The sequence below is a fragment of the Elgaria multicarinata genome, chromosome 5 (assembly GCF_023053635.1).
Source record: "Elgaria multicarinata webbii isolate HBS135686 ecotype San Diego chromosome 5, rElgMul1.1.pri, whole genome shotgun sequence".
Taxonomy (NCBI): Eukaryota; Metazoa; Chordata; class Lepidosauria; order Squamata; family Anguidae; genus Elgaria; species Elgaria multicarinata.
This window is the reverse complement of record NC_086175.1, coordinates 118,023,363-118,035,431: the sequence shown is the minus strand read 5'-3', so window position 1 is coordinate 118,035,431 and position 12,069 is coordinate 118,023,363. Positions and strand designations below refer to the sequence as shown.

The 12,069-nt window shown below is 44.1% G+C and overlaps 2 protein-coding genes across 2 annotated transcripts in view; one reads left to right on the top strand and one right to left on the bottom strand.

The window, feature by feature from the left end:
* The window catches only part of YAP1 (Yes1 associated transcriptional regulator), a 451,661-nt gene that overhangs the window by 332,963 nt on the left and 106,629 nt on the right, over positions 1-12,069 (top strand). The gene's annotated exons all lie outside the window — the stretch shown is intronic.
* MMP20 (matrix metallopeptidase 20) overlaps positions 1,891-12,069 on the bottom strand; it is a 31,971-nt gene continuing 21,792 nt past the window's right edge. Inside the window, exons 7-10 of the mRNA XM_063127123.1 lie at positions 6,231-6,367; positions 3,947-4,103; positions 2,714-2,817; positions 1,891-1,991 (exon numbers count right to left, since the gene is read on the bottom strand). Of these exons, the coding sequence (XP_062983193.1) occupies positions 1,891-1,991; positions 2,714-2,817; positions 3,947-4,103; positions 6,231-6,367 (499 nt within the window). The remainder of the gene's footprint in view (positions 1,992-2,713; positions 2,818-3,946; positions 4,104-6,230; positions 6,368-12,069) is intronic.

Sequence of the window (12,069 nt, the reverse complement as noted above, 5' to 3'; positions counted from 1 at the left end):
GTTTGAAGGGCTGTCAGGCAGTCCTCTGTTTGAAGGTCTCAATGTCCTCTTTTGGCATTTTTTTTGGTGATGTATTTCCTCTTTTCTGGTGATGTTTAAGTCGCCACCCTAAAAGAGGAACATAGATAAACCTCTGGAGGGAGAACATTTCAGAGCTCCAGAGCCACAACTAAAATGCCCCTGCTTCTCTTGAAAACTCAGCTATAGGAATGAAGTGAGCACTCAAAATTGAGGTGGGGGGTCTCAAAATGCAAACCCTCCTGTTTACAAAAAAAAAGTCTGGATCATTCTTCGAAATGGCTCACAAATGCCCTTGCCTCACTTTGCAAGCTGTCTTCTCCCCTTTTGCAAGCAACCCACCCCAAACCTACCTTTGCTTGTGAAGGGGGAGGGGCCATTGCAAGAGGCAGCCGGCTCACAACAGGAAATGACATTCTACCGAACATGCTCTGAACTGTCATTTCCTGCTGCGATCAAGAGCCTTGCAGTATTTTTGAGGGAGAGTATTCCACAGCTCTGGAACCACCAATGAAAAGTCCTAGTCCTGATAAAAACCAAATTCTGGGTTTTAAGTGGGAGGGTGTTCATAGTTATGCCACTGAGGTCAATGAGATTTCAAAGGCCTTAATGTTGACGGTATCATACTCTATGTGTGTAGAACAACTTACAAGGTATAGGTATGCTTTAAGAATACTAACCTCGGATCTGAACTAGGTCTAACTGAAAATGATCCTCAGTGCTTTGCCACCTCATTTAGAGGTGGTAAATTGGGGGACAGTTTTGAGATTTGTTTGTGGGGAGTGGGCAAAATTATTTTCAAGTTTTATTGGTGGGGGTGAGATCTTATTGGGTATCAGTGGCTTTTACTATTATTCTTATTCTTATTGTTGCAGCAAGGACGGGCAGGAGTTCTGCTATTGACTCCTGCCATTTTCGGTTGCCATTTTATCTAGGGTGACCATATTTGGGAAACCAAAAAAGAGAACACCTAGTGTGTGTGTGGGGAAGCAGCTTTCTGAGTCCTGCAGAAAGTACGTTATTCCCCCGCCACCTTAAAGAACCCGATTGGAATGGAGGAGGGGAAAGGATTTCATTCTGCACCACCACCATCCACTCCAATTGGGGCCTTTTCTATAATGTCCACGAATGACCCACTTTCCCCTTTAAGACCTCAATTGGAGCTCGGGTTGGGGGAATGATGTGCCTCAAGAAAGCATGTCATTCCCTCCTGCCATGCTAATGGCAGCCTTAAAGAGGAAGGTGTGTCATTCCAGGACATTATTGAAAATTATAGAAAATCCCCCCTGACACCATGGAAAGAACAAAAACCAGGACAAATCCGAGGAAATCCTGACAGTTGGTCACCCTATTTTATCTCTCCCCACATTTACCTGAGAGTGAGGCTTTGACATTACTAGGCCATGCGAGGAATAACACTACATGATGATGTAGTGTTGTTCTGAGGGGGCATCATGAGGTGGAATTGCAGCTTCTGGGAGGGGCAAATGGGAGATATGTCTTCCCTTCCTACCCCCTGAACCTATCAGACAGACTTTTAAAAGCTGAGTTATTCATACTACAAGGGCATATCCATAATGGGTTGAGGAATTAATTATGCCATCTGAAATGCTCTTCTGATGTTCATTTGAATCTCTCTCTCTCTCTCTCTCTCTCTCTCTCTCTCTCTCTCTCTCTCTCTCTCTCTCTCTCTCCCTCTCTCCCTCCCTCCCTCTTTCTCCCCTCCCCCACCCCTCCAGACTTGACATCCTTTTGTCACAGTTCTTCTGAAGACAAAGCCAGAAAAAAAAGGCAAGTCTTTGGTTCTGTCCAATGCATTCCACATTCTCTGTATCTTCTTGCTCATCGTGATCATTCAGTGTTTACTTGAGTTCAGCAGCCCACCCAGGAGCTGGATTTCACAATATTAACCACATCTTCCTTTTCCTTGTCATATTTATAGGCTTTGGGTCCTGAAAAGAAGAAAATGAATCCTAAAAAAGAAAAAGGAAAGGAAAAATAGGAACTATTAATATGAGTGCATAGGGTTCACTATCCTTTATGTGATCCTTGTACGCAATCTCTTTACTTCCCTCCACTAACTTTATTCATTTACTTAAATTAAATTTATATACCATTTTCTCCATAAATTGAGTACTATAGTGAAAAGGGACAAGAATAAAATCTACCTTAAAATAAAAAAAGCATAGGAACATCCTCATCCATAAACAATATAAAACAGCCTCCCCCAACATGGTACCCTCCAGATATTTTGGAGTATATCTCCCAGAATTCCTGACCATTGGCCAAATTAGCTGAGGCTGATGGGAGCTGGAGTTCAAAACATCAGGTTAGAGAAGGCATCTCTACAGTTTTAGGCAGCTTCTTAAAACGTGTTTGTTTTGACAAATTTTGGGCATTTGGCAACTATTTATATGGTCTCTATTAGCTGCCTAAAACTGTAGAGATGCAGCTTGACAAACCTCCAGAGGGCAAGAGTTTCACAATTTTGGTGCCACCACTGAATAGTCAGCCTCTTTGCCCTATTAAGGGCATCTAGTTCTGTCTAGCCTTGAAGGGATTTAATCAATTATAGCATGAAGGGTGGTAGAAACCAAGTCCAAATGGGTGACACCGCTGCCTTATTCCATGATGTAAAGATGGAACAATACAAATTGTTTTGAGGCATGACTGTCATGAAATGGAAAATACTCACCATTCACCTCTACTGCTGCATCTATTCCGCCATTGATTCCTGAGAACTCGTCCTCGATGCTCTTTGGAAAGTCCTTCTCCATTTTTCTTTTTGCTTCATCATAGCTTTTGAGAGAAACAAGTGTCATAAAGGGGAACTGCATAGTTATATATAGCTATAGCTCGGTTTTCTACCCACATTAATGTGGTTTATTTCTAAAATAGGCAAGATGTTCTTAGAAAATAATTTGACTGTGATGATTGCAATAAGGGTATAAGTGATCATGCGTAAGAACTGCCTTACAGGATCAGATCTACTTTGTTGTCTAGTTGTGACTTTATGTTGACCAACTCATAGGCGCATAAGAATTGCCTTGTTAGAACAGATGAAGGTCTGTCTCATCCAGTATTCCAGTTTCAAGTCAACAGCAGCCAGAAAGATATCCCTGCGTTTTCACAAGCAGGGCATGAAGGAGGTGGCTATCACCCATAGCTCAGCGTGATAGAACACATGCTTTGCATACAGAAGGTCTCAGGTTCAATCCCTGGCTTCTCTAGGTAGGGCGCGGAAAAGCATCCTGACTGAAACCCTGGAGAGCTGCTGCCAGTCAATGTCGACAATACTGGGATAGATAGACCAATGGCCTGACTTGGTATAAGGCAGCGTCCTCTGCTCCTATGTACAGAAGTAAACTGTGTATGGGTAAAGCAAGAGACACATACACAGCATTGAAGGTAGTTTCCATACCATGAGCTTGTAAAAACAACAGCCAACAAATAGCCCTAAGGCAGATATCAGTGAATATATGTTGCTGAAAAGGTAATGTTTTTGAGCATTTGGGGCTAGGCTGGCTTTTATTTACTCATGCTATCATGCATACAATTACATCTCCCTCCATACATTGACTAAATGCGTGGAGGGAACAGCTGAGGAAGACAAGCAGCCTTGCCCCAACCTGATGCCATCCAGATGTATTGGACTACAACACCCATCATCAACAGCCAGTGGCCAACACTTCTGCAGGGCACCCGCTTGGAAACGGCTAGACTAGAACTTACAGTTAATTGGTTCAGAACATACTGTTGATCACTGTTATTGGGTGACCCTAAGTTCACGTATTATCAAAAACAGAAGTAGTTTCTTGTTTTTAACTTCTCTCTCTTTTTCAGCACTAAGGAATGAAGGCTTCTTTCATGAGTGACTTTTAAAAACAAAAACACAACTGCTTTTATTAGAAGGCAATAATAAAGGAACCTGTAGTATTCATCTCCTACAAAGAAGAGTGTCTTCTTTTCATCCCTCAGATGGACAGCCGCATCTATGTGTAGCACATTTCTAGGAAACCCAAAGTCTGCAATGGTCCGAGGAGGACCCTGCATTTGGAATCCACGGGTAGTCCAATAATGAGGGCCTGACAAACAGAAAAACACATACAGTGACACATTCCCTCACAATGTATTTTGACCTGAGTTTCCCAACATCTAGTGCATGGATCTGTGCCTGATTCCGTGAAAAGAAAAAACCAATGGACACATCCATTGGTACTGTGTTTGATCTATTAAGCCATACATTTAATTTGCTGTAAACATATAGTTTATGACTAATTTCTCCTTGACTAGATCATATTTTCATTACTATAAACATTTGTATATCAATTGACAGAAGTAAATAGAAACCCATGCAATTGCCTCGGAAATGGAACTGCCCCCAAACATGGATAACCATATTAGTGCAATGCAGCCTTTCCTAATCTGATGCCTTTCACATATGGTGGACTGCAAGTCTCATCATTCTGAGCCAGCATGGCCATGCAGGCTGGATATTATGAGAGCTGCAGCCTAATACACCTGGAGGGCACAAGGTTGAAGGTGGCTGGTATAAGGACTGGGGTTGAGTAAAAAATGTCCCTCTGCACCATTCACAGGGAACAAAATGGAGGGTGAATTGTGCCATGGGAAATGGATTTGGGGCATAATTGGGAGAATGCATCCAGAACTCCTTCTGAGCAATGTTTAATCATGATGCATAGGGTGCCCATCAGGAAAGGAGGACAGGGCTCGTGCATCTTTAACAGTTGCATAGAAAAGGGAATTTCAGCAGGTGTCATTTGTATGCATGCAGCACCTGGTGAAATTCCCTCTTCATCACAACAGTTAAAGCTGCAGGAGCCCTGCCCTCTTTTGTATGTGGTCTCCCTAATTTTGCCTAACTCAGTAGATTTTAGCAGGCTTCAGCTAAGGTAGCCCTCTTAATGAAGAACTTCTCTGGTGGGACCCTTGTACACTTTTAATTGGTACCAAGTAAATGCCACTCCATATGTCAACCACTGTACATATGCCTGGTTACCTCACCCTGCAGCATTGTTGTGAGGAGCATCAGGAAAATCAGAATGGAAGCTTGCACTGATGACATCTTTTCTCCAGAATCGTCTTCAGTAGAATATTACATTATGTGATCCATTAAGCTCAAGGAAGCACACCAAGTACCTATGGTGACTTCTCAGTGGCTTGATAAACCTGTTTTTACTTTCTGATGGGACTTGAAAACAAGGGAAGTGTCAGCACCTGGGAGGCCCCAATACATGACTAGTGGGTTGTGTTCAGATTACAGGATCACAACTTGTGCAGGCTTCAATTTAACATATTGTGATTATCCACTGGCTTTCACAGACCCACTGACATTAGAGCCACCAGCCTCCATTGCCAAACGTTACTTTCAAAGAGCAGCCATGTCTTTTTTCACTTTTACTATAGAGTAGGAGCAGGGTCCGCAATGTGGATCAGGGCCCTAATGTGGGGGTTAAGGGGCTTTTAAGTTCCAGATTGGTGCCCCCTGCACCTATTCTAGAATAAAAAATGAAAACAGAAAAAATTACTGTTGGCGGTAAGTTATCTAAATAAAGCAAGTCGCGGTGTTCTTATCTTGTGAACCAGCCAAAAGAATAAGAAGTAAATGAGAGTTGTTACTGTGCAGTAACTCTAATCAAATGTATTTACTTGGAATTGTTATTTTTTGCACAGTACAAAGACCAAAGTTTTTGAAGAAGATACTTCAAAACAAGGAATAACATGAACCTTGTTGACTAAATTTGGTCTTAATATACTGTTGTGATTAGATTAAAGTGTTTGTTATCTATGGGTCGGATTTTCTGCAATGATTGTTTAAAATTTGGTTTGAAATGATTGTTAAGTACAATTGAATGCCATTGATATGTAATCAGATGCTACATTGATGTGGTAGTTAATTGTTGTAGACTTGTATTAGCATTGGATTGTAAATAGTTATTTTTGTAAAAACAAATGTGTATAATTTTTTGAATGACAATTTAATTCATTGGATTTATTTTGTTTCGACGGTGGTCGCCTTTTGGGTTCCTTTTGTTCACATTTTCACCACCACTGCCTCCCTTACTAAAGTTGGCCCTAATTGTTGCCAATATAGAAATGACGAATAATCCCTGTTATTCTTAGCTTTCCCCCACGCCCCAATCCCACTTCAACTCTAGAGTCAGATTGCAAACGTTTCAAAAGTGACCAACCCTTGAAAAAATAAGCAACTCCTCTCTCAGATATTTCGTAGGCAGCATCTACGTTTGACATGAGCTGAGGAAAAGAGCTTGTGATGGTGAGTGGCTGGACGTTTGTCTTTAGCTGAGCCTGCCTTCTCCAGAAAAGCCTATTTGGGGGGGGGGGGGGAAGAAGGAAGAAGAAACGGGAAAAAGTTTACTTCACAGGATGTTTTCAAATGGTAGAATTCACTCAGTAGTCTGCAGCCAGGCTTTCCAATCAGTAGACATAAACCAACAGTAACTAGCCTAGCCTGTATTTTTGTTGTTGGTTCAGTTGCCAGAAAAGCAAGTGGCAAGGCCAGATCACACCATTATTATTACACTTACACACACACACACACACACACACACACACACACACACACACACACACACACAGAGAGAGAGAGAGAGAGAGAGAGAGAGAGAGAGAGAGAGAGAGAGAGAGAGAGAGAGAGAATCTGAATTGAATAGTCAGATTTTGCACTGAGCTGTCAAAAACTGCTAGGTTTTACCTCAGCCCACCTAAAATGCTCTATTCCAGACCTTAGCTATCTGGACTTTTTTTGGTTTGGTTTTTACAAATGGCGGGACATAAATGCTTTCAATAAATAAAATAAACATAAGAAAAAATAATGAAGGCTATATGAGGGCAGCTAATAATGAGGGCAGCTTCCCACATGACATTTTGTACTGGCATAGAACACCTGGGTACAACAGGGCCGGCCCTACCATTCGTCAGAGTGAGGTGCCTGCCTCAGATGTGTTATAAAGTAAGTGAACAGTACTGACTCCATTTTGAGATAAAACTAATAAGCCAGATGTCTTTTCCCCCAGTTTCAGAAAAGATGGGGGGAAAGGCACAGGAATGGAGTTGAGAGCTAGAAAGTCTAGCTAAAGCAATTCCGTTTCTAATGGACTTCCTAAAGTGCATACCCTAAAGGCAAAAGTGGAGGTAAAAATTGAGTAGAACATGAATATGCTGAATTCTAGGAATGCTATGTGGTAATGTAGCTGGTCAATGACCTACAATGCACTCCTCTTGTAGCAATCCAGCCTTGATACATGTCATTAAAAGAGTTATTAGCGTTAAAAGTCATCTTTTGTTGTCAGGACCTAGTAGGTCTTTTGTTTCCAGCAAGTGCAGCCATCAGACCTACACATGCTGAACTGACTATCCTCCTTCCTACTGAAATAACTAGACTCTGTGCTTGCCAGAGCAAGGTACTAGACCTAAGGATTATCCCAGGCAAATGGAGGGGTCGTCCCTGCCTGCTCCCGGGATCCCCTGTGTGTCATTTGCATGTACAGGGATGATCCCGGGACGATCCCGGGATATAGGCCTGGTCTAGCCATGGTCAAAGCTTCTTACTTTAAGAACATAAGAAAAGCCATGCTGGATCAGACCAAGGGTCCATCTAGTCCAGCACTCTATTCACACAGTGGCCAACCAGCTGTCGGGCAGGGACCCACAGCAGGACACATTGCAACAGTACTTTTCCAACCATGTTCCCCACCAGCAACTGGTGTGTATAGGCTTACTGCCTCTGATACTGGAGGTAGCACACATAGCCATCACATTAGTAACTATTGATAGCCTTCTTCTCCAGGAATTTGTCTAACCCCCCTTGTAAAGGCATCCAGATTGGTGGCCATCACCATGTCTTGTGGTAGTGAATTCCAGAGTTTAACTATGCACTGTGTGAAGAAGTACTTTCTTTTATCTGTCCCTTATCTCCCACCAATCAGCTTCATGGGATGACCCTGGGTTCTAGTATTATGGGAGAGGGAGAGAGAGAGAGAGAGAGAGAGAGAGAGAGAGAGAGAGAGAGAGAGAGAGAGAGAGAGAGAGAGAGAGAGAGAGAAATGTCTCCCTATCCACATTCTCCACCAGGGGTGTGTACTCTGCACTGAAAATCCGGGGGTGCTGTTATAGTGTGGTTTCGAAGCCATCGGAAACTCGTGGTTTAGCCCCAATGGATCCATAGGTACTCAAAGGTTTTTTAGGCAACGTGAGGGCTTGTTTCATGTTGATGGACAGCTAACTGAACACTTCCATATTAGGAAGACGCTGAGGGATGAGGGAGGGGTAGTTTTGAGATTGACATCTGTGGCTAAGCAATAGCCACAGTCTCCTCCCTTTCTCCCCTTCAATCATGTTGCTTAGAGGGAGGGATTGCAAATTATGACATAAGGAACTCATAGCACTGCTCTTTCACAATGCTGCTGAGGCTGACTGAACGTCATGGAAATGGGAAAGTTCCATCAGCTTTCCCTAGCACCTTCCTATCTGGGGGCATTTTGAAACCCCCTCTGCCCTTGCCCCACTGCTCCAGCGGGGCCAGTGGCCCTGCTCTGGGTGCACAGAGCAGGAGCCTTGCCCACTGCACTGCCACTGCTGCCAGCCTGAGACTGACCGCTGGCTTGAAGGGGGTGCAGCCTCTTAAAATCTAGCATACCTGGGATCCTCCACCACCAAAGAAAAATGGTCCCAGGTGCTAGACTTGCATTTGAAAGCCAGTGTGGTGCAGTGGCTAAAGTGTTGGACTGGGAGTCGGGAGATCTGGGTCCCCACTTGGCTGTGGAAACCCACTGGGTGACTTTGGGCCAGTCACAGACTCTCAGCCCAACCTACCTCACAGGGTTGCTGTTGTGAGGATAAAATGGAGAGGAGGTGGATTATGTATGCTGCCTTGGGTTCTTTCGAGGAAAAAGGTGGGATACAAATGCAATAAATAAATAAATTTTGAAAGAGAGGGTGCTGGTAGAGCCTCAAGACATACCAAACTTCTTTTCCTTTTCCAAACTTTCTTTCCACCAGCAGCACAGAAAAGGGTGTGCCTAATTTTGGGCAGAGCGGGGGGTGGGGGAACTAGAAGAAACACTTCTCCCTCTCCCAACACAGCCGGAACCAGCTTTCTTTCTGTGGCCTTAGCTAGACCTAAGGATTATCCCAGGCAAATGGAGGGGTCATCCCTGCCTGCTCCCAGGATCCCCTGTGTATCATTTGGATGCACAGCGATGATCCCGGGACAATCCCGGGATATAGGCCTGGTCTAGCCATGGCCTGTGTCTGCTTTTATTTGCTTCTTGTAGTATCACACCCTTTGTCTGTTACTGAGACTTTGCTAGACCAGGCTACATCCCAGGGTGATAGCCGGGATCGTTCCTGTACATCCAAATGAGATCAACCCTGCCTGGCCCCGGGATATAGCCTAACCCTTTGGGCCCACTTTTACCCTGAGCCCGAGACCGCGAGCATGTGGCCCATTTTCCCGGCTTTTCCCGGCTCCGCGTGAGAAAAGCAGTGGAGCCAGGAGCTGGGCTCATCGGGGGCAGGGTGGGGGGAGCGGGGAAACTCAATTTTTTAAACCCCCCCCATTTACCTTGGCTCACAAGCTTTCATGCGCTTCGTTCCTTAAAAAAAAAATGGCGGACGCGACGGGTCTCTCCTTGAGCTCGTTGTGCCTGACGGGTAGACTAGGGTGACATCCCGTGATACTTGCACTGCGGGTCTCCCCTCATCTGGCATGGATTTACTGGTAGGTCTAGCAAAGGCCTCAGTGTGTGTGTGTGTGTGTGTGTGTGTGTGTGTGTGTGTGTGTGTGTTCTTGTTCCACACATGGAGAGATAGGACTTTGATTTTTGTAGGAGGTTTTTAGTTTCTGAAACTTCTGCAAGCACTCTTGAGAGAAAATGAAGTGCATCTGAAGTGTACGTGTATGGGGTGGGGAATGGTTGCAGGGTAGTGGGTTTTTTTTTTTTTTTTAAAAAAAAGAGTTCCTAACAATAAAGAGATGAAGGGATTTGCATCCAACTTGGCATGGCTGAAGTCCTATTTAAGAGCTACCAGGTTGCCAAGTTTCATCTCTTTCTCTTTAAAAATGATGGCGATGTATGCATTTTGCTTAATCCCATTGACGATAATAGAGGCATTAGCTAGACCTAAGATTTATCCCAGTATTGTCCTGGGGTCATCCCTGCCTGCTCCTGGGATATCCTGTGTGTCATTTACATGAACAGGGATGACCCCGGGACGATTCCGGGATAAACCTTAGGTCTAGCTAAGGCCAGAGTGCTTCTCCTATAATGGAGTGGTTTTCCACCAGGTAATCCTACGATGCAGGGAAACAGAGCTGCCCCAAAAATTGGGGCAGGGAATTGTGTCATTGGAGCTCTGTCCCGAATTTCAGGGAGGAGCAGACCCGCTCTGCACACTCCTGTTCTCCACACCAAGCATAATTTTGTACACCTCTATCATGTCTCCCCTTACTTTCCTTTTTTTTCAAGCTAAACAACCTCAGCTGTTGCAACCTTCTCCCCTGAGATAAGGACTTGCAACACATGCTTGTTCCCGTCTGCAGCAAAGGGCTTTTGTGTATTTTGCTCTTGGAGGTTCTGAGAGAACTGTAGCCTCCACCCACTCTTTCCCTGTGTACGTGTGTGTGTGTATGCGTCAAGCTTTAGGAAGACTCCTTCCCACAATCTCAAAAACTACTTTTGGCCTTGAGTTCAGTTTCACTGAGTATACAGCTAATTTCCCCATCAAGGGGAAAGTGAAGGCACGAGCATCCCCAATTGGTGTAAGTGTTTACGGATCTATTTGCTTTGATAATTCCCACAAAATCAGTTTGTGCCTTTGAATCTCTGAAAACCTAAATGTGCCACTGTAGTGCTATCCTCTTCAACAGTGTCTGAGTGTGGATCGCTTTGGACAGGAATTGCCTTCTTATCCATAATTGCTAAATTTGCCAGTGTCTAAAGATTCCTTATATATGGGTGTCTAGGTCTTGTTGGTTAGGGTGACCATATGAAAAGGAGGACTGGGCTCCTGTATCTTAAACAGTTGCATAGAAAAAGGATTTTCAGCAGGTGTCATTTGTATGCATGCAACACCTGGTGAAATTCCCTCTTCATCACAACAGTTAAAACTGCAGGAGCCCTGCCCTCTTTTGCATCTGGTCACTCTAGTACAGCTCCTGCAGCTTTAACTATTGTGATGAAGAGTGAATTTCACCAGATGCTGCATGCATACAAATGACACCTGCTGAAATTCCCTTTTCAATACAACTGTTAAAGATACAGGAGCCCAGTCCTCCTTTTCATATGGTTACTCTATGTTGGTATGTGCGCAGGTTTGTACATGGTCTTATGAAAGCACATCACATAACAGATAACAGATGCTGGATGGAGCACAACAGAGGTAAGGTGTTGGAGGGTAGAGCTGCATCTACCATGTGGCCTGCCCCATGTCCACTTATCCAGCCTGCTGCCCTCATGTGTGGGGGCAGACATTTCCTTTCATCAGTGATGAAGTAAGGTTCAACTCCCAACCTGGTCACCTTTTGTACATGGAATGGGGCAGTGGGGATGGAGTACCATCTTGCCTCGGGCAGCAAAATGTCTTGGTCCAGCCTGGGGTACAAAATACACGCTCACAATATCATTGGGTAAGTGCACCTATGTATATTATTCTCCGCAAATTATCTGTAAGCACTGTTGAAGAAAACTTGGAGTCACAGGCCTTTCTTTAACAGCAAAAGTTTTTTTTTTTGGGGGGGGGAGTCATTATATCACTTTCCTCACACCATTATGCATGCAATACTCCTGTGGTGAAAGAGCCGAGTCATTCCCAAACAGGAACCAGACGCAGCGAACAATGAAACAAGTTCTTCAGACTCAAGAGCTGCATGTGAAGCAATGCAGTCTCGTTAAAGGATATGTTGTTGTTTTTCTTTCCAAAAAAGGGAGTTTGAACTGAATTGCTACATTTGGCTAGCATAGTTAGGATGCTTTATGAAAACAAAACACTGGCTGAGTAGGGTGACCA